Source organism: Schistocerca piceifrons, chromosome 2 (genome assembly GCF_021461385.2).
Source record: "Schistocerca piceifrons isolate TAMUIC-IGC-003096 chromosome 2, iqSchPice1.1, whole genome shotgun sequence".
Classification (NCBI taxonomy): Eukaryota; Metazoa; Arthropoda; class Insecta; order Orthoptera; family Acrididae; genus Schistocerca; species Schistocerca piceifrons.
Genome location: NC_060139.1, coordinates 572947489 through 572975360, shown reverse-complemented (window position 1 = coordinate 572975360; position 27872 = coordinate 572947489). Strand labels below are relative to the sequence as shown.

The 27872-nt window shown below is 41.2% G+C and overlaps 1 protein-coding gene across 1 annotated transcript in view; it reads right to left on the bottom strand.

The window, feature by feature from the left end:
- The window catches only part of LOC124777480 (glyoxylate reductase/hydroxypyruvate reductase-like), an 89184-nt gene that overhangs the window by 27084 nt on the left and 34228 nt on the right, over positions 1 to 27872 (bottom strand). The window contains exons 2-3 of the mRNA XM_047252915.1: positions 18630 to 18760; positions 8027 to 8216 (exon numbers count right to left, since the gene is read on the bottom strand). Of these exons, the coding sequence (XP_047108871.1) occupies positions 8027 to 8216; positions 18630 to 18760 (321 nt within the window). The remainder of the gene's footprint in view (positions 1 to 8026; positions 8217 to 18629; positions 18761 to 27872) is intronic.

The following is a 27872-nucleotide window of genomic DNA, read 5'->3' as shown; positions in this document are numbered from 1 at the left end:
TAGGTTTCAGAAAACGTGTTCAACAGTACTTCGCACGAATGTCTGTGTGTACTCCCCAAAATGAATCCAAAGACAGCCCCATCTATACTATAGGTTAAGGTTGCCTCCAACTAGTATTGCATGATCTGGGTATTTATGCACAACTGACCATAGACTTTCTTTAAATGCCTCTAGAACTGTCACAGCAGAATCAGGTGGCTGGTAAAAACAGCCAACAATTAACATGGTTTCACCTATACATGTTATATGCAAAATAATAACTTTTTGTCAACAGGAATGAACACTCCCAGTCCTATGGTGTCTAATCTGTCTTTCCAATACACGTTCCATGACTCACTAAATATCTCAGAGGATATTGGGAGGATTACTGAACAAGCTAGAGCTTGACCACAAGGTATTTTCCACACACAAGTGCCTGAAACATAATGTTCTGATAGTTAAGATACACATTTGTAAGAAAATAACACAACTGGGAAATCTCTTCCACAACAAAAGAACCTGTTAATAGGGGGATACGGCTACCCCTAACAGCTATACAGACTGCACAGTAATGTAGTATGCTCTTTATGAGCTGATTAAAGCATTCTCTTGGCATTTGATCCCTTCCTCAGCCAGAGCAGTGTGGAGGTCTGGAACAGTCCTAATGGAGGCTGACAGGATGCAATTCACTTCCATACTGCATCCCAGGCATGTGTATAGAAATAAGATCAGGGGACCTCAATGGCCAGTTCGTGTGATGGATATCTTCACTCTAATGTTTTTGACGGCAAGAATGTGTGAAGTTGGATTGCAACCTTCTCACTTCTTTTACACACAGACTTACTCAGTATGCACAGCCAATCTTCTTCTCTAGATAGCCGGCTATGTCAGTCTCCAAAAACTTCTTCTCCAAAGAATGATGCAAGTTAAAGGAATATATATGACTCTCTCTCTCTCTCTCTCTCTCTCTCTCTCTCTCTCTCTCTCTCTCTCTCTACTCGTGAAATGAGTAGGTACTCTAAGAATACTTTTAGTTCACTGTCGGTGTATTTCAACTTCCATAAAGAACAAAATTATCATTTCTCACATAAACATTAGACTTCTGGTAAGCCGCCCATGTCATCTCACATTAGACACAAATTAAGATACATTTACCACATAGTTGATTCAACAACCATGGAAATCATGAATAAGTCTTGCCTCTTGCACATCTGTGTTAAAAGTTACTAAAAATCTTTTTTCAACTCAACTGTTTTTTTCATCACTGCAATAGTCAAAGTTATAAAACAGCACAGAATAACACAGAAGTTCCTTGGGGCTGCCGTGTTCTTCCATTACAACTTCCTTGGTGCAACCGACAAGTACTTGTTGGTGCCGTTCGACCACCGTATCTACAGTCTTCTCACTACACACTTTGGACATGCACACACAGACAGGCGACATGCAGTAGATAGGTTATCTCACACTTATATTTAAAATATCATGTCTTTGAGATGGTAGAAGGCCAATTGGTTCTAACATTTGTGCGGAAATTCTCGAAACACTACATCACCTTCAAGAAATTCATCCACAAGAGCAACTCCATGTGGACATCTGGCAAACAGTCTTGCTATCCTAAGCGTCTGATACACAGTCTGTCGGGAGACAGCATCTCCTGAGGCAGCTGCAAATTCTGCAGTCAACTGACTTGCAGATGTATTCCCATTTCATTGGGCAGTTACGGCCAGATCTCAGGCCTGCTGTGGAGTCATTATTCATGGTCAGCCTTCTACTGGCCTATGAAGAATATCTCCCGTGTCTCAAGGCCATTGCTAATGCCTGGAAATGACCTTCTGTGGCTCATCCAAGGATACTGAGATTTCAGTCTGCATTTGACCTGCTTCCTGGCAGCGGAATATTTTACCCTGCACAACAGAATCCAAATGGCATCTTTATGTCATTCCGCTAACAACTTTAGCAAGGGTCTACACTCTGCTCACTATAAATGGCCAAACCAGACTGAGATGTCAGTGGTCCATGCATTTTTTGTGGTTGCCTTTCAGTAATGCCACTATTCACAGTGTGGAGTACTTCTTTCCTACACAGAGTCAACAAATAGGGTTCATAGATAAGTATTTATGGTGATGTTCGGTGATTGCTCACCTTTTCTCTTCTCATTTTCATGATTATGCTTAACTTTTGAACACTAGTGTATTTTTTACATTTACTTAGACATGCATTGCATACTCTACTATCAGGCATTCACATTTCCAGATTCATCTACCAGTGAGATCACAGAAATCATAATGTCACTGAAGAATAGTAACTCTCGTGGCTATGGCTACAATGGTATTTCAACTACAGTACTAAAATCTTGTGCAGCCTTGGTAGTTACCCCCCCCCCCCCCCTTTTCCACTCCAGTCACAAAAGACTGATTTATGATGCTGTAGTAACATCTGTTTATAAAAAAGGAAATACACAAGTGACCTTTACTTATAAGTCCACTTTTCCATGTTCTCAAAAACTTTTGAGAAGTTGGCTTACGATTAGCTCAGTATGCACATCAAGACCTCTTGTGCTCTATCTATTACAGACTTTTTGAGTCATACATGCAACATGGAATTAAAACAAGTGTTATAGAGAATTACAAAGCCTCAAACCCTAGAACACTTACCCTGCAACTCCAGAAAAAATTCTGACATTGTATGAAGAGATAGTGAGCTAAAGTTCACCCTATGAATAACAATTTGTATGTAGCAGGTTAAGAGACAGTGAACTAGCATTAAATGTGAACTAGCAATAGACACAAATGTTGCACTATACCACTTATTTACAGTCAGATATAATACACAAAAGGGTATTTTTTAGACTCCAATGTTGTAAATTATTACGTATGGAGTAACATTATGTATTATAAAATAAAAATATAAACCATTATGTATTTTATATTATTATGCATGTGTTCTGTGTACAATTTGCATAGCTATACAGAAAATAACTTGCAGGACCAATAAAAATCACAAACATGGCCACAGAACACTGAATCATCTTTCTGAGAATAACTTTTTAATAACTTCTCAGTTTGGTCTCCAGAGAGGCTTTATGGAACACAACATGTCACTGAATGAATAAATGAATGTAATTATAGCCTTGTGTCATACAGCATATTTTAATTCTGAAAATATAATTAACTAAGTATTGCACATTTTCTCCACAGTCATGAAAAAGACTTTAAGGAATACCTGTTAATTAGAAAATATTACAAATGAAATTTTAACAAAATTAAGACAGATGAAAGTTGTGACTCACTTCCTGGAAAGGGGAGAGGGGGAGGTGTTAGCAGATTATTTTGTACTCTGTAACAGTTTTTATATGAGCTGCTACATTTTTTGATATGTATGCAAACTGCCAAAAGAACTGTGTGAACTTGATCCTGAAAATGGGATTATTCTCCACTGTAACAAAACAGGAGAAATGTGTATAAAAACACCTCAAGAGAACATCTCTGTAGTTCAGGAATGTCTAAGTTCGGAAAAGAAATGTATGAAAAACAGCCAAAAGTGTTCATTGTGCAAAAACAACAGCATATACGGTGAAAATGTGTGTAGGACATGCTATATTTTCAAAAAAGTAGCAGACAGGAGCAGCAGTGTGGTTGGAAATGGTGATTAAAGAATATTATGAAATTCACTGACAACTTCTATGTTGTATTGAAACATAGCTATTGTTGTTTGATAAGAACTGCATGTAGTGTAATTTGAGGAGCCTAACAATAAAATGGAGCCCATAGTACAAAAGTCAGTCTAAAACTGATCAATTTTGATGTGTTGGAAGGCATTCAGCTGTTCAAGGAATATTTTATGTTTGTTTCCTCCACAGGTCTCGATGACTGCAATCTTCAGTGTCTTAGGTCCATACATGACAATGAAATTTGTTCAAGCTGAAATACTGTCTCTAACGAATGACAAAGTGAGTAGTTTATCAGAAACCATTCTTGTTCCCTCATTGCATCCGTAATCTGTTTTAATGTTTACCTGTCAGCTGTGGTAGTGAATATGCTGTAAATAAAGAAATATTCTACATTATGTAAGGTGGGCACTGGATGCAAAAACATTCAATAACAGACAGGTCACTGAAACAGGATGTATCAGGATATTATAAGGCTGCATAAGTGTAGTGGCAAGTGAAGTGTGAGATGAGAACAGAACAAGTACAGTCTTTGTTTGAATAGGTACCACAGTGTTACAACAGTGTGTGTGTGTGTGTGTGTGTGTGTGTGTGTGTGTGTGTGTGTGTACTGCATGGTATGCCCATCATCTTATTTACATTGCTGTAAAGGACCACACACCTTCACCCACAGGACTGGCTTGGTATCAGATCATCTAATGTTTTTTGAGGTACAAGAGTCCACTTTGTCCAGAATTGGTCTCTTCATTTTACATAATGCCCCAGTATCAATCAGTTATCTTGCCTTTTTGCATTAATTTCAATTAAATCATTGTAGTTTCACCTTTAAAGTGTCATTCATATAAATAATAATTATACATGTGATCCTGTCACATACAAAACCAGATAATAATATTTGTATCCATAATTATTTCATGTTATAAAATTCATTTCTATAAATTCAAATTATTGTAATGAGTTTGCAAAAACCTCAAAACAAACATTATTCTTTTATATCAACTTACACATATCTCTGTAAATAGCTGAGTCCCAGCATTGCCCAGACATGTATTTATTCCAATTCTATTAGTCCATCTCTTCCTCCTCCCCTCTGCCCACCTCTCTGTCCATCTCCGTCTCCTCCCCCCCCCCCCCCCTCCCACACACACACTTTCTCTCCAACTCCTGCTAACCTCTGTGTGTCCATCTGCTCTACCCCACTATCTCTGTCCATCTCCTCTTCCCCTTTCAGAATCCTCCTCCTCCTCCTGTAGCATCTCTCTCCCCCCTCACCCCCCCCCCCCCATTTCTCCTTGTCCCCTTCTCTCTGTCCATTTCTTCCTCCCTTTGTCTGTGCGTCTCCTCTTTCCTTCCTCTGCCCATCTCCTCCTCTTCTCTTTACATTTCTCCCTGCCCCTCTCTCTGTCCATCTCCTCCCATACTTGTGTCCATATCCCCCTTGATCTCTCTCTGTCCCTCAGTCTCTTCCTCCCCCCTTCTCTCTCTCTCTCCATATTATCACACTCACCCCAATAGGAAGTTGCTGCTTCTTAACCGCATAGTACACTCATGTTCAGAAAAAATAGAACATCTTGAATGGCTAGAGATAGGATGTTCATATTCACAGGATATGTACATTAGTATATTCTGCAGAAATGATTAGCATTTCAGTCACCTCGGTTCAGCACGAGTCCTGTTTCCTAGTAGGCACAGAGTCTGCCATGAGCCCTGATAAATTGTTCCATGTGTGATGGCATCAATGCATACAAGGCACAAATGGCATCCTGTGATACTGCCATCCATGCTGCATTCACCTAGTTCCTAAGTTCATATGTGGTGGTTGGCACTGGGTCACAGTACTGCACCCATCGTTTCACCCTATCCTGCACAGTTTCAATTGACAGTAAGCCTGGTGATCTGGTGGGCCAGGGCAAAAGGCTGAAATACTGTGACACCAAGAAGGCATGTGTTCATGCAACATGTAGTTGCGCGTTGTCTTGCTGAAAAATGTCATTTGGAGTGATGTGCAGAAAGGGTATGGCTACGGGTAGCAGGATGTCACTCACTTAGGTCACGCTTGTCACATTGCCATGGACACACACCAATTGTGATTTGTTGTTGTACCCAATAGCACCCACACCATAAGACCTTGAGTTGCCCTGTGTGTCTTGTGCGAATGCAGCTACTGTGATGCTGCTCCTCCTGCCTGTTGTGAACCAAAATGCAGCCATCATTTTCAAGGAAACAGAACCTGGTTAGTATCTGATGCCATTTCTGTCCACAGTGATGTCATTCCATACACCATTGTGTCTAGCATGTTTCTGCACATTCATCAAAGGTAGGCAGGGAAGTGGACAATCTGCATATAACCCATGCCATAATAAATGGTGATGGACAGTCAACCCTGATAGTGTACAATGTGTTAGACAGTTCCACTGTTGCACCAGAGCTGAGGAGGGTGCAGATCCATCCTGCACTGTCATTTGGATGAGATGTCAATCTTCTCAGGGTGGTGGTCTGAGTGGTGCGACCTGACCCATCTCGTCATATTCTATTGCCTTCTGTGAACCATACTGGATACACCAATTGCACTGCCGAAACACTTTGTCCCAAAGAGCACCAGTTTCCCGCATGGATGCATCACATTCTCTCATCACAATAATGTGGCCTCTTTCAAACTCAATGACTTGATGGTACAGTTTGCACATACATAATGTGAGGCATCCTGTACATCTGCTCAAGTCACACTGATCCAATATCTTCAGTTTATAGCTACAATGGGAGCTGCAAGCACATTTTACTGGTAGGTGGCACTGCACCACAGTATCCATGTTATATCTTCAGTTTATAGCAACAATGGGAGCTGTAAGCACATTTTACTGGTAGCTGGCATTGCACCACAATATCAATGTTGACATGGAACCCATGGGCTGACATGGTTCAAATGCTAAAAATTTCTGCAGAACATGCTAGTGTACATGTCCTGTGAATATGAACATCCTATCATTAGTCATTCAAGGTGTCCTGTTTCTCTGAACATGAGTGTATTTCTTTTCTGATACTAAATAATATGTGTACCAAGTTTCATTGAAATCAGTCCAGTGGTTTAGGAGCAGATGTGGAACATACTCACATACACACATTTTTATAATATGTATGGATTTACTATATCTGAATATTAATTATACAGGATGTTGCACAAAAAATTGGCCTGGAGTACAGACTGCTCGCCAGTTACACACAAATTGTTGCACAACATGAGGAGGTACAACAACAAATAGATAAACATGTACTAATTACATAATAAAGAAACAACAAATAAGTTAATGCAAGCAACAGCTTGAAAACAATAGATGACAATTGGTGGGTGACAATGAGCCTTCTAGTACTCAAGATCACTTTTTCATGCACAACCCTGTATCTCTGAATTGCATTGTGTCTACAGTTTTAGCTGGAGTCAGAGGAGCACAAGCAGAAATGGTATGAGGACAGGATGAAATATGGTGCTGTATGATTATAGGTGCAAAAAATCACAAGCTGGAGTTCGACTGAGTTTGTGAGTACTGCTTGGTATGACCACCGTCTTGTCCACAAGGCTGTAAAGGTGCATCATGTTCATTCACAGTATTGGTTTACCATTGGAACACTGCAGTTTCTCTGAACCTGTCTGAACGAAAAACCCAGTGCCATCTGCTGGGGGCTAGACAGGTGGCAAGTATGCCATTGTGTTGGCTTCCATTATCCAGAAAGCACAAAAATTGTAAGACTTCGATGAGGATGTGATAGCTGTTACAAGCATGATGAGTGATAAAATGTAGCATTTTCAGACAAGTTTTACTTCAACCTGTCTGACGATGGTGTCTGAATATTTTTTAGAAACTATCACAATCATTATACTAGAAATAAGTAAGATTTGCATAGAGAAGTAAAATGTTTCACTTTAATCCAAAATGGAGTTCTTTATTCCAGCATACAGAACAGATGCTCTTCCTGTCAGCATCAAATCTAGTATTAATAATCTAATTAAATAAAAATACATCTAAAACAGAATCTTTTTCTATTTCTTACAGGTGTGATAAATAACAATGTGTGGGAATTATTGTGTATCACATTCTAAACAGATACCAAAATTCTGCATTTTCTGAGTGTGTGTATAAGTACCTATATGGCTCTATGCATGTAAGATAAATGTCACTGTCATTCCTGTTTAACTTTAAAATGGAACAATTTTCTGTATGGAATAAATTGTTAAAATTTAATGTACACATTTACTGTAATTACTTGATACATTTTACATCACTGTGATTTAGTTAACTTATGGCTATGTGGAACATGAAGTACTGTAGTAACTACATTAACTGATATTTTAGAAAACTTACAGTTAATAATATTTAGTCTGACCTCTCAATTTTTTGACGTCCTTCAGGCATTCTTCTTGCCACTGCCAAAGCAAGCGCCATTGCGACATCAGCTACAGCAGCATCTAAGACCTTTGGGGTAATTCCTATTTTAATTCCACGAGACTTCACTTCCTTCACATCTATGTGGTCATACCCAGCAGACATTGTTGCCACAACTTTCAGATTAGGACCTGAGGCACAAAAAAATTGTGACAACTTTTCAGTGAGTTACAAAAAAAAAAAAAACAGAACAAACAGAGGGTTAAGACTCGGTGCTAGAAATACAGTGCATTTCAGTGATTTCACGCACAGGGTATTTATAATGATGTGTGGTGTATATATTCACTGAACTTATCCTGAAATGCTATTTATTAACTGCAAAAGATTAGAAACTGAGTGGCATTAGTATTGATGATGCTAGCAGCCTATTGTTACAGAGTACAAACTGACACAATTTTCTTTCTAACTGTTTAGAAATCCCAGATTATCTACAAGAATAGTCATAACAATGGCCCATTCTTATAGTTCCAGATCATCTTCATTTCTGTTTCTCTGTCAAAAAGTACTGTTATTGGCTCTTTCATTCAACTAAAGAAACTCCTTATTTTTCTTTAAATCATTAGCAAAATGAGTAAATAAACAAATGGATTAGGTGACTTCTGTAGAGCTAAAGGATATTTACAGCACTTATTCCGACACACTCTCGTGAGACAAAATATATTGGTGTCAAAAATTAAAGCAACAAATGGAAATTTTGCAAGTTTGCATTTATCTTACAACAAAACAGTATAAACAGGTGATAGTTAAGTAGAAGAAAGTACAGAATACAGAATGTAAGAAATGGTATGTGCATAATGGTAGAGAAAACGTCCTTCATTTTTTCTGACTTAACGGGTTTGCATACACATTCCAACAACTGGTTAATGTGCTCAGTATGGGGTGTGACCACCTCTGGCAGCAATAGGGAATGTTGGGAACAATGTCATCACTCTCATGTTGAGACAATAATGCCCATTTTCCCTGTAAAGCTGCTCGCAACTCTTGGAGAGAGGTTGGTGGATGCTGACGTGATGCAACCTGTCTTTCTAGTGCATCTCAGACATGCTCTATGGGATTCAAATTGAGAGAGTGGGCAGGTCACCTCATGTGTGCAATATCTTCCATTTTCAAGAAAACACCAACCACCTGTGATCTATGAGATTGAGTATTATCATCCATCAGCATGATGTTTAGGCCCACAGCACCTTGCAACAACTGCACATGAGGTCCCTAAGAGTCTCGTCACGATACCTAACAGCAGTTAAACCTTGCTGATTCACCAATACAATTTCATGATGGGGCATTCGAGTGGTCAATGTAATCCATGCCTACACCATTAGGGATCCTTCTCGATATGGTCTCTTTCCACAAAATTTTGGTCCCAAAATCGTGTTCTACATTCGCTCTAGATGTGAATATGTTGAGAATCACTCTCCAGATCAAATCATCTGTGAAAACAATATTGGCATACTGTTCAACCATCCAGGTAGCATGTTGACGACTTCACTCTAGATTTTCTCTTCTTTGAAGACGCGTCAGAGGTACATGTACAGCAGATCTCCAAGAATAAAAGTCACTCTACCGAAGCCTTCCTTGCAATGTTTGCCTCAATATGACCTGTCCAGTGGATGATGCTGCCATGTGTCGTAAGGTGGTACAATCATGCCATTACAGCCAAACAATGGTCCTCTCTTTCTGATGTCACACATGTTGGCCCTGCCCTGGTCTTCGGGATACTGTTTTAGTCTCTAAAAACTGTCGCCATATCTGAGAAACAACAGAACAATTCACATTAAGCCACCAGGCCATATCAGTTTGCGATTGTCTTGCATCCATTCTTCCTATGGCTGTACACTGCAGAGTCTGGTAGGTGTCTTCGCTGTGCCACACTGTACTGTCTGTGACTGTGCACACAATGACTGCATGTGGGACTACCTGCAAACACTATCCCGTTTGATAGGTGCCTTGACATCATCATTGGCATGGTTGCTCATTGACCAGAATGCCATCTTCCAAGCAGAACACAATCATATGGACATCTGTTGATAATTTATGCAATTATATTATTAATTAGACACAGGATGGGGAAATAGCAGTTTGTTGCTTTGATTTTGCACACCAGTGTATTGCGAGCACTGCCTGCTGCACGACGGAATGCTGTCTAGGCATGTTGCAGACTTGTGACACAGTAGGTGAAGTATGTCAGTGGAGCAGAGACAAATGGGGAACCATTCTAGTGGTAATATGGTCTGCAAAAACAAATGGCAGAATGTTATGGCTTATCACCTGGGAACAAGCATCTCATAAATGGTGAAGCTGATCAACTACTTGCTTGCTACTGTTGTGAGCATCTATCAAAAGTGGTTGAAGAATGCTGAAACCACAAATAGGCAACAAGATGTTGGGCATCCATATCTCATCACAGTATGTGTGAATTGGAGGCTTACCTGCTGTGTGAAGTAGGACAGGCACCAATCTGTGGCAGATCTGACAACAGAGTACTATGCTAATATAGATACAAGTGTTCGACGCACACTATTCAGCATGTACAGGGCTATTACAAATGATTGAAGCGATTTCATAAATTCACTGTAGCTCCATTCATTGACATATGGTCACGACACACTACAGATACGTAGAAAAACTCAAAGTTTTGTTCGGCTGAAGCCGCACTTCAGGTTTCTGCCGCCAGAGTGCTCGAGAGCGCAGTGAGACAAAATGGCGACAGGAGCCGGGAAAGCGTATGTCGTGCTTGAAATGCACTCACATCAGTCAGTCATAACAGTGCAACGACACTTGAGGACGAAGTTCAACAAAGATCCACCAACTGCTAACTCCATTCGGTGATGGTATGCGCAGTTTAAAGCTTCTGGATGCCTCTGTAAGGGGAAATCAACGGGTCGGCCTGCAGTGAGCGAAGAAACGGTTGAACGCGTGCGGGCAAGTTTCACGCGTAGCCCACGGAAGTCGACGAATAAAGCAAGCAGGGAGCTAAACGTACCACAGCCGATGGTTTGGAAAATCTTACGGAAAAGGGTAAAGCAGAAGCCCTACCGTTTACAATTGCTACAAGCCCGCACATATCGAACATTTGTGAATGCCTAGAAAAACTTTTTGAGTTTTTGTATGTGTGTGCAAAGCATTGTGAAAATATCTCAAATAATAAAGTTGTTGTAGAACTGTGAAATTGCTTCAATCATTTGTAATAACCTCTAAGTGTTTCTGTGTTGATCCAAAAACATCATCAAGTATGTTTCTGTGGACATTTTGATCATCAAACTTGGAGTGTGAATCAATGGAAACATGTCAACTGGAGGGGCAAATTGTGTTTCTTGTTACACCAGGTTGATGATCTGTCCATATACTCCATCATACAGGAAAATGGCTGCTCAAAACGTGCACCATACCATCAATGCAGGCCAGTGAGGACAGTAGTATGCTGTGGGAAACATTTACCTAGATATCCACAGGACGTGTGATAGTATTATAAGACACCATGACAGCAATGGACTATGTGAACATTATTGCACACCACCTGCATCACTCCATGCCTGACATATTCCATGACAGTGATGACATCGTCCAGCAGCATAACTATACATGTCAGAATGCCAGAAATGTGGTACAGTGATTTGAGAACATGATAGCAAAATCAAATTGATGTCTTGGCCACCAATTTTGCCTGATCTGAACCCAATGTAATGCATTTGGGAAGCTGTTGAGATGCACATGTACACCAACTCCTGGTGGCCTGCCTTGCTTGTCGACTCCCCCACTGATTGCTGCCTGACCACCAAGGCACTCGAAGCTTTGTACTTTGCCACCTCCATGGATATATGTCACTAGAATCCAGTTGCCTTAGCTTGTTCTGGGGCACAAACTGAAGACTTCAAGTCCTGCACCACTGGGGCCTGATGCATCCTGCTGTAACAGTCCAACTTCTCGTATGGAGTTCAGAGCAGTTGATGGCCCTGCCATCTTCTCTGTGCCAACAACAGATTCCCGTCTAGCCCAGAGCCTGAAGTAACCTGGTTACTCGAGACATCCGATGACGCAGCAGCAGCAGCAGCAGCAGCAGCAGCGGCGGCACTCAGTGTGTGCTACTACTGGCAAGGCCAGTGCACAGAGGTCAACACACTGGGAAACAACAAAGCAGCGTATCTGCTGTACTCGCCAGGAATCACTGCTAATAGCACAAAAACTGAATGAATGTAAATAATAAACAATAAAGGGCGTATGTATCCACAGGCTGCTTTCTTCTACTGCATCCTCATCCATTTCCAGTAGAGAATCACTCACTCAAACCATGCCACTCTGACACATATTACGGTATTTTTAACAATTAATATTACAATATGTAAGTTATCATTAAAAATAAGTTAATTTAAGTGCCTCCAATAATAGAGCCCCTGATGCTATAACTTGTAACATTTTCATTTACTACCAGTTGATAATATGAAAAAAAAAAATTTAATGTTGCTCTTTTTCACATACTCCTTTTCAAAAAAATTTGCAAGTCTTAAGTTGAACATGATAGCAGTGAATGGTACAAATATCTCATCATAATCTTTAACTTTCATCATCAAGGAAAGCAACATTGGACTGGGAATAGTACTATGTGAAATTTATTTGGGATAATATATTTACAAATGTATTTGTTCAAATACAGACTCTTTACAGCAATACACCACCACTCTCAACTTGGCCTTCATTGGACATAACTATCCCACCAGCCAAGTTCAAAGACAGATTTCTACATCTACATCTACATCTACATCTACATTTATACTCCGCAAGCCACCCAACGGTGTGTGGCGGAGGGCACTTTACGTGCCACTGTCATTACCTCCCTTTCCTGTTCCAGTCGCGTATGGTTCGCGGGAAGAACGACTGTCTGAAAGCCTCCGTGCGTGCTCTAATCTCTCTAATTTTACATTCGTGATCTCCTCGGGAGGTATAAGTAGGGGGAAGCAATATATTCGATACCTCATCCAGAAATGCACCCTCTCGAAACCTGGCGAGCAAGCTACACCGCGATGCAGAACGCCTCTCTTGCAGAGTCTGGCACTTGAGTTTGTTAAACATCTCCGTAACACTATCACGGTTACCAAATAACCCTGTGACGAAACGTGCTGCTCTTCTTTGGATCTTCTCTATCTCCTCCGTCAACCTGATCTGGTACGGATCCCACACTGATGAGCAATACTCAAGTATAGGTTGAACGAGTGTTTTGTAAGCCACCTCCTTTGTTGATGGACTACAGACTACATTTTCTAAGGACTCTCCCAATGAATCTCAACCTGGTACCCGCCTTACCAACAATTAATTTTATATGATCGTTCCACTTCAAATCGTTCCGCACGCATACTCTCAGATATTTTACAGAAGTAACTGCTACCAGTGTTTGTTCTGCTTTCATATAATCATACAATAAAGGATCCTTCTTTCTATGTATTCGCAATACATTACATTTGTCTATGTTAAGGGTCAGTTGCCACTCCCTGCACCAAGTGCCTATCCGCTGCAGATCTTCCTGCATTTCGCTACAATTTTCTAATGCTGCAACTTCTCTGTATACTACAGCATCATCCGCGAAAAGCCGCATGGGACTTCCGACACTATCTACTAGGTCATTTATATATATTGTGAAAAGCAATGGTCCCGTAACACTCCCCTGTGGCATGCCAGAGGTTACTTTAACGTCTGTAGACGTCTCTCCATTGATAACAGACCATTGTATCCAGTTCTGGTACTGCTTATCCCTCCAAAAAAAAAAAAAAAAAAAAAAAAAAAAACTTAGGAATACGCCTCTTGAAACTCAGTACTGTCCTGGTATCGAATGTATTAATCAGCTACTTTGATAAAGCTATGGTTTTCTAAAACCATGCCCTGAAATGAGGTCCATTCTGTCTCACATTTTCCCCACCACATTTAGAGTGCTTTTCATCCCCACTCCCAAACCGCAATCTCCCGCAATATCCTGTTCAGACTCTATGCTCTTTCTGCTCCCATTTCTCTATCCTATGGCCCCTATCCCTGTGACCATTCCCTACCGTAAGACTTGCCCTAGGCACCCTCATACCACCATCTAAACCAGCCCTGTAACTGGCAAAATATATGCAATCAAAGGGATAGCCACATGTGAAATGACACATCATGTACCAGAAGTTACGTAGACACCGTTCACCCTTCTACATTGGTATGACTACTACCAAGTTTTCAGTTAGGATGAATGGGAATAGACAGAAGGTACATACTCACAACACACAATATACCATTGCAGAACATGCTCTACAACATAAAGTCATGAACTTAGTGTCTATTTCTTGACACTGCCATCTGGATTCTCCCCCTAACAGCAGTTTCTCAGAACTATGCAGATGGGAAATGGTCTTACAACATTTCCTCGGTTCTTGTCACTTGCCTGGCCTTAATTTATGTTAATTTCTTCAGTATCATCATTTCTCCTTGGTAACTATTCCTTTCTTCACCCCCTTTTAGTTTTCTATGTCTCTTACTTTTTGACCTGTCTCACCTCTGCCACATATAATTCACTTAGCTTTCTGTTCTTACTAACTCTTGCACAATGTTTTGTCATTAATCTCTGTCTTGCTTATTACCCCATCTTTCACCTTTATAGCTTCAGGTTTTCAAATCTCATCTTGATGGAGTCCACAACAATCTTTCCTTCTGATCCCATCTGGTAAGTCTCCTCTGACCCGGGATTCTTGGTGACTTTTCCATAACTTTCCCCATTTTCTAAAGCTCACCAGTCCTTTTCCTTCATCCCTCTTCTTTCCCCTTCAACCCTTCTGTCAGAAGAAAAAGCTACTGGCTCCAAAAACTTGCACCTTTCCTTTACTTTTAAAAGTGTTTCCTCCTGCCACCACTTGTCGAGTATATTTTTTATCCATCGAATTGTATTATACAACAATTACAGTTCTATATATTATTATTAACATGATTAAGAAAATAGACTTATAACAACATTTACAACTATATGAGACTCCAGATGCAGAGTTTAGCTTTACAAAATATATTGACATTCTTGACATAAACATAATATCAGCAGAAATACATTCCCAGTATGAAAATTAAAAAAAAAAAATGTTTTTCTAAAATAATTCAGTGAGAATAATTCTACTTAACATTTTAATTACACAATTACTTTTAGAACGAAATTTTCACAGAATATGGATCAAATGCTGCACAGTTTATTATGTTTAATATAAATTTCTAAGCTGGTCTCAGCTTATCATGTTATGCTATCAAACATATGAAAGTGTAGTTTTATATAAAATAAAGATATCATGCCACCCAAAGGATGTTTTTTAAATATAAAGACAGCTGTGTGCTATTAAAATTAAAAATGGAAAAGTTAACAGTAATTACAAAACATTTGGCCTATTTGCTATCTATGGACTGAGTTGTATCTCATTTCTGGTATTGGTCACTTCCTCATTTTATACAAAATATGCTGTTCCAATTCATACTGATGATCAGTCAACTGAAGTTTTTTTTTCCGTATGAAAGAACAGTTTTGCCATTTAAAAAAATTGAGTTGTTTTCCTTCGAAGTCTGATTAATACTTTTTGTAACATCACATATATATTTATGAAATGAAATACTTGTATACCATTGATGTATATCAGCTGTGTACATCATTTTGTCAATCGGCAAATCCTGGTCTGTTATATTACATTACCAAGGACTTGTTGAACACATGCAATGCAGAAACTCTTCTGTATTGCACTCAAATGATGGACAAACATTATTAAGCAAGTGGTCATAATGTTTTGGACCATTGGTGTATATAATGGAATCATCTTGTCAGTAAAATGAATCATAACCCCTCTAATATGCCTTTAAGTAGCAAAATTAAGCTACAAATTCAAGAAGTTACATGTTTTGTTCTGCATTACAGCATTAAGTTAATATGCCTTTATTAATGTATAATAATTTCAAATACACAATTAAACTGAAGACTGTTTATTTGAATGGTAATATTAACAATGCTCTAGGTGTATTTTCTATGAACACATGCTATCAGAGACCAATAATTCACGTTAATCTGTTAGTTATAATAGAGGGAAACATTCCACGTAGGAAATATACATCTAAAAACAAAGATGATGTGACTTACCAAATGAAAGTGCTGGCAGGTCAACAGACACACAAACAACCACAAACATACACACAAAATTCAAGCTTTCGCAACAATCTGTTGCCTCATCAGGAAAGAGGGAAGGAGAGGGAAAGACGAAAGGAAGTGGGTTTTAAGGGAGAGGGTAAGGAGTCATTCCAATCCCGGGAGCGGAAAGACTTACCATAGGGGGAAAAAAGGACGGGTATACACTCGCACACACACACATATCCATCCACACATATACAGACACAAGCAGACATATTTAAAGACAAAGAGTTTGGGCAGAGATGTCAGTCGAGGCAGAAGTGCAGAGGCAAAGATGTTGTTGAATGACAGGTGAGGTATGAGTGGCGGCAACTTGAAATTAGTGGAGATTGAGGCCTGGTGGATAATGGGAAGAGAGGATATATTGAAGAGCAAGTTCCCATCTCCGGAGTTCGGATAGGTTGGTGTTAGTGGGAAGTATCCAGATAACCCGGACGGTGTAACACTGTGCCAAGATGTGCTGGCCGTGCACCAAGGCATGTTTAGCCACAGGGTGATCCTCATTACCAACAAACACTGTCTGCCTGTCTCCATTCATGCGAATGGACAGTTTGTTGCTGGTCATTCCCACATAGAATGCGTCACAGTGTAGGCAGGTCAGTTGGTAGATCACGTGGGTGCTTTCACACGTGGCTCTGCCTTTGATCGTGTACACCTTCCGGGTTACAGGACTGGAGTAGGTGGTGGTGGGAGGGTGCATGGGACAGGTTTTACACCGGGGGCGGTTACAAGGGTAGGAGCCAGAGGGTAGGGAAGGTGGTTTCGGGATTTCATAGGGATGAACTAAGAGGTTACGAAGGTTAGGTGGACGGCGGAAAGACACTCTTGGTGGATTGGGGAGGATTTCATGAAGGATGGATCTCATTTCAGGGCAGGATTTTAGGAAGTCATATCCCTGCTGGAGAGCCACATTCAGAGTCTGATCCAGTCCCGGAAAGATCAGACTCTGAATGTGGCTCTCCAGCAGGGATACGACTTCCTCAAATCCTGCCCTGAAATGAGATCCATCCTTCATGAAATCCTCCCCACTCCACCAAGAGTGTCTTTCCGCCGTCCACCTAACCTTCGTAACCTCTTAGTTCATCCCTATGAAATCCCCAAACCACCTTCCCTACCCTCTGGCTCCTACCCTTGTAACTGCCCCCGGTGTAAAACCTGTCCCATGCACCCTCCCACCACCATCTACTCCAGTCCTGTAACCCGGAAGGTGTACACGATCAAAGGCAGAGCCACGTGTGAAAGCACCCACGTGATCTACCAACTGACCTGCCTACACTGTGAAGCATTCTATGTGGGAATGACCAGCAACAAACTGTCCATTCGCATGAATGAAGACAGGCAGACAGTGTTTGTTGGTAATGAGGATCACCCTGTGGCTAAACATGCCTTGGTGCACGGCCAGCACATCTTGGCACAGTGTTACACCGTCCGGGTTATCTGGATACTTCCCACTAACACCAACCTATCCGAACTCCGGAGATGGGAACTTGCTCTTCAACATATCCTCTCTTCCCGTTATCCACCAGGCCTCAATCTCCACTAATTTCAAGTTGCCGCCACTCATACCTCACCTGTCATTCAACAACATCTTTGCCTCTGCACTTCTGCCTCGACTGACATCTCTGCCCAAACTCTTTGTCTTTAAATATGTCTGCTTGTGTCTGTATATGTGTGGATGGATATGTGTGTGTGTGCGAGTGTATACCCGTCCTTTTTTCCCCCTAAGGTAAGTCTTTCCGCTCCCGGGATTGGAATGACTCCTTACCCTCTCCCTTAAAACCCACTTCCTTTCGTCTTTCCCTCTCCTTCCCTCTTTCCTGATGAGGCAACAGATTGTTGCGAAAGCTTGAATTTTGTGTGTATGTTTGTGGTTGTTTGTGTGTCTGTTGACCTGTCAGCACTTTCATTTGGTAAGTCACATCATCTTTGTTTTTAGATATATAAGCTGTTAGTTACATTTTTTAAAGTTTTGTTGTCTTAAGAAACATGAAATATTAAAAATAAGTTAAAAATTTGCCCTTCCAGTATCCAACTGTTTACATTATATAATACTCTCAGTAACTACATAAATAATTAACTTTTGCCTCCAACCACCCAAGCCCATATGATAAAGTACGTATACAGTATCTGAATTGGGTAATGAGGAAAATAGCTTTTATGTACGTAACACCACATTTATTTTCAACCATTTAAAACCAGAAAAGGATGTTAAATGTATAGAATAATGTCATATGAATTATCATTCATGTAAGTATTTGCTTCATGTAGAAGCAGGCTAATGCAGCTATTTTTAATCATTCATATATTATCATATTTATCCATTTAACATCAGCAGAAACTTAAAATGGACATAAAGATTAACTTTGGTAATTACCTGCTTTATCAAGGAGTTCCTTGTCAATTTTCACTTTGGAAAACCAAAACAAAGCATCTACGCCTTCTATTTTACTCAGTAGTTGTTCTCTACTAGGGTTTCGCACGCCAGGGCAGAAAATGGTATCACATCTGAAATGGAAAAAAAAAATAATAGCAGTAGCTGTAATAAAAGAAAACAAACACAGAAAATGTCGAGACACTATGTGTGACTGAACTACAAGAAGAGCAAAAGGGAAGAGAAGGAATCTGGAACACAAATGAATCTGGAACACAAATGGAGCAAATGGGATGGAAATTTATTATATATATATTTTAAGAGAGAGGGTAAGGAGTCATTCCAATCCCGGGAGCGGAAAGACTTACCTTAGGGGGAAAAAAGGATGGGTATACACTCGCACACACACACATATCCATCCACACATATACAGACACACACATGTATATATATATATACACACACACACACACGTCCTTTTTTCCCCCTAAGGTAAGTCTTTCCGCTCCTGGGATTGGAATGACTCCTTACCCTCTCTCTTAAAACCCAAATCCTTTCGTCTTTCCCTCTCCTTCCCTCTTTCCTCACAAAGCAACCGTTGGTTGCGAAAGCTTGAAATTTTGTGTGTGTGTTTGTGTGTTTTTTTATTGTGTCTATCTACCAGCACTTTCCCGTTTGGCAAGTCATGGAATCTTTGTTTTTAATATATTTTTCCCATGTGGAATGTTTCTTTCTATTTTGAAAAAAAAAACTAGAAGGTAAAGAAACTACTGGCAGCTGAAATAATTATGGTAAAACTATGCAAAATGAGGAGAGAGAGATAACTGTAGCAATCAATGAAAATAAATATTGAAATTTTGTTCAACACTTTTATACTTATATCATGACAATACGTATAATTTTCTGATCACACCTTTGTGCTTGTCCTGCTGGCTATTGTGTATGCATGGACCTATGTCCAGGGGAAAGAAGCTTCTTTCTGGCCAGTCTTCCCTTAATCCTGTTAAGTGGGTGGTGGTCTGAGCCGACTACGCTGTTTTCAAGAGTTTGTGTCTTTCCACTATTTCTTATAAATAAACTTGAAAAACCCTGGCTGAAAGCAACTCTTGGCAAAAGAGCTCTAGCAGTGCAAGCAGGAAATTGCCAATTGAAATTCTTGCATGTAGCTCCTGGAGGTGTTTGGCAGAAATGCCTGAATGTAAACTAATTTCTTGAGTGGCATGGAGAATATGAAATGGGCAGTCAGCCATGGGCATTCACAAGGGTAGAACAGGAGTCGTGAGCCGTGTGGGGTGAAGTTGAGGTTTTAAAAGAGTTACTTGCATGAAGTCAAGAGTGAGTGATCCTCAAGTGATCAATAAAGTTGTTATTCTGTTTCAGAAAACTGAAAGAGTTGGCAGCTACCTTGCAGGGGTCAGATGGGGCAAAGAGATTCATACTCAAGCAAGCACCCAAGTGCCTATAAAGTTAAAATATTGTAACACAGTGAAAGAATTTCTCAGTGTCCTAGTCATGGATAAGGACTACTTTCTTCAATGGAGACAACAGAACTGTATATACATATAAACATAATTAGCATACTGTAGTAATTGAATCGCTATAGGAAATCTAGTTTGTTGTCTGTGGTATGAACATTAAACAGTCCCTGTGAGGAACCAATAGCCAATAGTGCCATTCCTTGGCTCTACTGCTTTATTATGCAGATGCCACAGGGTAGTCCTAACTAAAAATTTTCTTATACAATAAACGAAACCACAAAGCTGTCATACTTTGTAAGATATCAGACTAGTTTACAACCCAATTCTTATTTTTAATGTACAACGAGATACAGAAGTTGCTTGTAGAGAATGTTGTGTAATAACTGCTAACTTCACTTATTCATAATTTGAATCTTCTACCAGTTGCCAAATGTAATTAGCCTTAAACAACACAGTGATTTGTGTCAAGTTGTTGTTATTCTATAAAATATTGCTTTTGTAGAACATTTTGGGAGATACCATGATAGCTTTAACTTAACTGAAAACTATGTATAGTCTGTTCATGAAAAATCTATCTGTAATAACTTGTTCTGTATGTTCAAGATTTAGTGAGAATGTTAGTATCAAAAATACATCTGGTGTGGTTGTTTGTGTAAAATATTTCATTATTTTTTGTACTGAGAACGTATATTTACTGAAATTCTGTTTATGTAAAACATGTTACTACATTTTGTACAGCTAAATCTGTGCTTGGACTTTTGAAGATTCACAACTTATAATTAAAAGTTTCATTTTGGATGCATTTTGACAATGCTTTGTTAAGTATCTCTGCCAGTGGACATCCTAATGAAGGCAAATGAACTGGCATGAGTACAGCGGAATAGTTCAGGAACTTGCCATGGAGGGCATATGTGCCCTGTTTTGTGGGCTGACTGCTGACATCAGTGTTTACTCGTGAGCTGCAGTAAGCAGAACAAGCCAGTGCTCCTGTGGAATTAGAGTGCAGCAGGTCTAGCCTAGTGGTCCTGCTAAGAGTTGTCATGTGCTACTTTTACGCACCCACGTGCTGAGTCATTGTCATGCACGCATCTCCATGGGTATAGGCACTTCACTTCCTGTGGTTCAATTCACACATTGAGTTTTTGTTTTCTGGTTGTGACCGAGTCACCTTCAGTCAGAAGCACCGTACCAACCCTGTTGAGTAGTGGTGTTGTCATGGTTTCTGGAGATACTTAACTTTGCAAATTAGTAATCATTGTAACTTATTTATGGCATGGCAGTGATGCTCACCAAGTAAGTGTGTAATAAGTATTGGTTTGGTTGAAGTTGGAGATATGTAAAAGCTAGTTTTGAACTCCTCAGTGGAGTAGTTGCAGTTTAAAAGTATTAAAAAACAAAGAGTGTATACAGTTATATTTTTACGTGGTATTACTGGATACAATAAATGGAGGGTCTATTGTAAATAGTGTTTGGTTTATTAAATACCCAATACAAACGCTGGGCCTCATTATTTGGCAACCAAAGGTACGTATTTCAAAATTTATTTTATTTTATTTTATTATTCAATGTTCTTGTCTCTTGGTAATGTTCATTGGCAATTTGTTCTAATCACATCACCTACAGTTTTCAAAGACAATTTACATTAATTATTATATTTCTTTCATAAATTACTGAATGGGGGCTTTTAGTCAGGATACCCCTAGTAAGTTTAACAACTTGACACTAAAACCTTATCTGAAATTTTGCAGTACCTTTGGATGGAAATATGAAAATTAAAATTGTGATGGTATTGATGAAAGTTTCATGAAGATGTAATTGAATGTAAAAACTGGACATGGATTTGGAACCAAAGAAAGTGGCACTACTTTCAGACCAAACTTGGAGGTCAGACCTTGAAAGAGACAGTTACGAACTTTTATTTTATTTATGAGTGGTGAAAAAACACAGCATGTTTTTATGATTTCTATCCACTAGTAAACTTAAAAATCTAAAAAATGGATAGCAAACTGGGACTAAGAACAGTGGAAAAAGACAACAGTGGTTTAATTGAAAAGAAAATGGACATATTGTTGTGGAGATGATAAAATGGACAGACTATCTAGATAATAAAATTGAGGAAGTGCAAAATAAAGTATCAGAATCGAACAAAAAGTTACAAGATGATTTGTGTAGTACACCAGGTAATAAAATTGACAAAATACGTAATAACACAGATGCATAATGTATTGGGTAAACAAGTTACAGAATCATTCTGAGAAGTAAAAGGTGGTCTATGTAATAACTTAACAGAAAACAGTTTTCGCTGAGGTCAAATCAAATACACTCCTGGAAATGGAAAAAAGAACACACTGACACCGGTGTGTCAGACCCACCATACTTGCTCCGGACACTGCGAGAGGGCTGTACAAGCAATGATCACACGCACGGCACAGCGGACACACCAGGAACGGCGGTATTGGCCGTCGAATGGCGCTAGCTGCGCAGCATTTGTGCACCGCCGCCGTCAGTGTCAGCCAGTTTGCCGTGGCATACGGAGCTCCATTGCAGTCTTTAACACTGGTAGCATGCCGCGACAGCGTGGACGTGAACCGTATGTGCAGTTGACGGACTTTGAGCGAGGGCGTATAGTGGGCATGCGGGAGGCCGGGTGGATGTACCGCCGAATTGCTCAACACGTGGGGCGTGAGGTCTCCACAGTACATCGATGTTGTCGCCAGTGGTCGGCGGAAGGTGCACGTGCCCGTCGACCTGGGACCGGACCGCAGCGACGCACGGATGCACGCCAAGACCGTAGGATCCTACGCAGTGCCGTAGGGGACCGCACCGCCACTTCCCAGCAAATTAGGGACACTGTTGCTCCTGGGGTATCGGCGAGGACCATTCGCAACCGTCTCCATGAAGTTGGGCTACGGTCCCGCACACCGTTAGGCCGTCTTCCGCTCACGCCCCAACATCGTGCAGCCCGCCTCCAGTGGTGTCGCGACAGGCGTGAATGGAGGGACGAATGGAGACGTGTCGTCTTCAGCGATGAGAGTCGCTTCTGCCTTGGTGCCAATGATGGTCGTATGCGTGTTTGGCGCCGTGCAGGTGAGCGCCACAATCAGGACTGCATACGACCGAGGCACACAGGGCCAACACCCGGGATCATGGTGTGGGGAGCGATCTCCTACACTGGTCGTACACCACTGGTGATCGTCGAGGGGACACTGAATAGTGCATGGTACATCCAAACCGTCATCGAACCCATCGTTCTACCATTCCTAGACCGGCAAGGGAACTTGCTGTTCCAACAGGACAATGCACGTCCGCATGTATCCCGTGCCACCCAACATGCTCTAGAAGGTGTAAGTCAACTACCCTGGCCAGCAAGATCTCCGGATCTGTCCCCCATTGAGCATGTTTGGGACTGGATGAAGCATCGTCTCACGCGGTCTGCACGTGCAGCACGATCGCTGGTCCAACTGAGGCGCCAGGTGGAAATGGCATGGCAAGCCGTTCCACAGGACTACATCCAGCATCTCTATGATCGTCTCCATGGGAGAATAGCAGCCTGCATTGCTGCGAAAGGTGGATATACACTGTACTAGTGCCGACATTGTGCATGCTCTGTTGCCTGTGTTTATGTGCCTGTGGTTCTGTCAGTGTGATCATGTGATGTATCTGACCCCAGGAATGTGTCAATAAAGTAACCCCTTCCTGGGACAATGAATTCACGGTGTTCTTATTTCAATTTCCAGGAGTAGATATGTGAATTGTTAGTTATCATCGAATCAGCGGTGAGCAAGTGAATTATGACTGACAAGGTGAACAAAGTGTTGTAGTGACTGCCAAAAATGCTAATGTACTTCATGTAATTAATAATGATGATAACATAACTACTGCAAGTAATGACTGTACATAAGTTGATATTTTGAGTGAAAGAGTTGATATTAATTACCATATAAAATGTTTTATGGCACCAAAGACATGTCTAAGTCTGGAAAATGGACGAACTTCCAACAGTAAGTGATGTTAAATTTGCACAGATTAAGTTGGAAATCTGTAAAAATAACACATACTGGTAAATCAGGGCTAAGACAATCACAGAAGGTGGATATGCTAGTCATTGAGAGTTACAATGTTAGGTGCTTAATGAAGACCCTCAGGGAAATAGCAGCAAGGCAGGAAAGAAAGCCAATGTGCACATAGACAATAATCAGTAGATGTGATGTGCATGGACACACAAACAAATGCTTACACTTTCAGAAAAACTGAACAGCTTATTCAAGAGAAAGAGCTTCACAAACTGAGCAAGACAATAATGCATTGGCCCATCTCTGGCCCTTATACAAGCCATTACACAGCTTGTTATTGACTGACAGAGTTGTTGGATGTCCTCCTGTGGGATACCATGCCAAATTCTGTCCAACTGGCACATTACATTGTCAAAATTCTGAGCTAGTTCGAGGGCACTGCCCACAATGTTCCAAACGTCCTCAGTTGGGGAGAGATCCGGAGACCTTGCTACCCAAGGCAGGGTTTGACAAGCAGTAGAGACTGTTGCTATGTGTAGGTGGGCACTGTCTCCCTGAAATGCAAGCCCATGATGACTTGCCATGAAGGGCAACAAAATGGGGTGTAGGATGGATTAGGGTGTACACATTTTGTGTGGATGCAGGAAGAGTTAGTCACAGGTGATACAGTTCACGCAGTTCCAGTAGAGCTCCAGTCTACTAGCAGAGCAGATACCAGCAGCTGCAGGAGCAGCTCATTGCCGGCTGTACAGTTTGTATACATCATTTAGTTTGGTGGCATCCTAACTTACTTCTGACCAGCTTAGTTTTTACTAATTCACTCTTAAACTTTTTGCATAAATTTTATTGCATGAGGCAACATTTGGGTAGCTTCCTGCCGCCAGAAGTGGTACGTCATGTGAATCTGTTTAAATCTTTTGTTAGTACACAGTGTATAGTTCAGATGAGTGCTTTAGAGTTTGCATACTTATTTCCTGCAGTAACTTTTATGTAAAAAAGAAAGTTTCTAGTAAATACTAACCGTTGATACATCCATTTTCAATAGAGAAATTTATTTCTGTTTTCACTTATTATCCTCATTTATATTTTGTGTACATGCCAATCACAGCAATGCCACTGTCAGGTAATTTTCTCTTTTGCATTGGTCTGTTTGTAATTTCTCATTACTCCTGACTGCTTTGTTTGTATTTTTTAAGATCTTATTCAGTTTTTTATACAGTACACATGGATAGGGACTGTTTCTGCTGGAGAATTGGCTGCTGTCCATGAACATCTGGAAGCTGCATTGGTTATGGTCAACAGGCTTCTGGCTACTGCTCAAAGCTTCAGTGACATTTGGATGCCAGTGATGAGACTGTTCCACTTTTTATGCCATTGAAATCCCTCGATGATCTGGTTGTCACTGTGTCTTCTGATATGCAATGCCTGCCCCTTCATATTCAATCGAGAGTGAGTAGCAGTCAGTGATGGGTTTGCACATCACTGGGTGAAAGGTGAAAGAGAGAATGTGGCACATGGTTGGCTCCTTACATTTTAGCAGCAGGTACAAGGTGCTACCAAGTGCCGATGATACTTTCGAACCAATGTGCAATGCCTCTCTTGTTGGGCCAGTGGCCGATTTTCCTGCCCAGTCCAGACAAGTGCAGAAGGTGGATATGCTAGTCATTGAGAGTTACAATGTTAGGTGCTTAATGAAGACCCTCGGGGAAATAGCAGCAGGGCAGGAAAGAAAGCCAATGTGCACTCAATGTGTCTGCCAGTGGGTCTTGTCCAAAATGTGAAGGAAGCCCTGCCAACAACTATCAAGTGGACTGTGTGCAACTGCAAATAGTGGCACCTGTTGGCACAAATGATGCCTGCAGCTTGGGTTCTGAGGCCACCCTCAGTTCATTTCAGCAGATGGCTGATTTGGTCAAGGCAACTAGCATCACACACATGGTGCAGGCTAAGCTCAGTATTTGTGCCATCATACCCAGGCCAGGGTCCATTGCATTCCTCTGGTTTGGAGCAGAGTGGAAGGTGTAAACTAGAGGCTCAGATGATTCTGCAATAGTATCAGATGCACGTTCCTCAGCCTCTGCTTTTGGACGGAGAATTGTACGTCAGGCACGCACTACAAACAGGAAGTGGCTACTAGGATAGTAGAGTATGTGTGGCATGCACACGGGGTTTATTTTGGTTAGAGGAGCATCCCCCCCCGCCCCCCACCTCCTCCCACTCTGTGATCATAGACAAATTACCTGCCAAAATCAAAGATACATCAGCCACAATGTCCTCAGATAATGCTCATCCTCACAGATACGATATAGAAAAGATTAATATGATAGTATATTCTGAGGTTTTCCCGGCATACTGAAATCTTGAAAATTTCTCAGGTATTCAGCAGGGTAGCGTCGTCCGAAAGGCACGATATTTCGGCAAGCAGACTTCTTGCCATCTTCAGGCATTCTTGGTGTCTGCTTGATCTCTGATGGATGCCGACTTTATATAGTCTCCACCCCTCTCCCGCAGCCTCCATCTTGGTGCTTCTGAGTGGTCTGCGGCTGATGGTGGGGGAAGCGCGGCGCCCCGCGGCAGATCACGGCCGCAGTCCTTCCGCGTCTACAGCTGCTTGCAGAACTCTGCCATCTTGGTTACATTGCTTCTTCTTCTTCTTCTTCTTCTTCTTCAGGTGTCCTGACAGGAGTGGATTTCCGTGTAGACTGCTGTTGTGTTTTAATCATACTCCAAGCTGGATCCCAGGCTTTGCTTAACTGGAAACCGCTGTATTTATTTATTAGTTCGTCATGCAGCCAGATCTCCACTGCCTCTCTGAGGAGACAATCCCAGAAGGTGTTCAATTGCTGTAACACCTTTGTGCCATTGTAGTTCATGTCATGTCCATGTGAGATGCAGTGCTCTGCCACGGCGGACTTGGTCGGCTGTGCGTTGTCTTTGTGGCATTTATGTTCACTACATCTCTCCTGTACTGTCCAGATGGTCTGGCCTATATACATTTTCCTGTACTGGCAAGGGATGCTGTAAACTCTCGGTTTCCAGAGTCCTAAGATGGAGTAGCGATGGATGGGCTGTCCGCTATCACCAGTAGTGGCCAGTATGTTTATGGAGGTTTTTGAAGAAGCAGCTCTCGAGTTGGCAGCCTATAAGCCCTCTTGCTTTATTCTATATGTAGACAATCCATTCGTAATCTGGCCGCATGGATGACACCACATCCAAGACTTTCTACAGCATCTGAACTCGCTGCACCAGAATATCAAGTTCACAATGGATTTCTGGATGTGCTCATCAAGCGAAGATCAGATGGCACACTAGGACACAGCGTCTACCGTAAGTCAACACATACAGATTTGTACCTGCATGCCTACCGCTGTCATGCTCCTTCACAGCGAGAGGGTGTTCTAAGCACACTGAAGCACAGAGCATGCGAAATCTCGGACTGTGACTGCCTAGTGGCTGAATTGCAGCACTTGCAGCCTGTGTTCCGCATGAACGGTTACAACAACTGGCAGATAAAACACGCCCTAAGACCGAAGAAGCTGAGGCCACAGCCTTCCAAGGACGAAGACAAACCAGTTACAACAGCGATCATACCATATGCTGGGAACACATCGGCAAAGATCAGCAGAATACTCAGAAAATATAATGTAAAGTGTGTGTTTCACCCCCAATCCAAAACAAAAACATTATTAGGATCAGTAAAGGACGACTTAGGACTCTGGAAATCAGGAGTTTACAGCATCCCTTGCCAGTGCGAG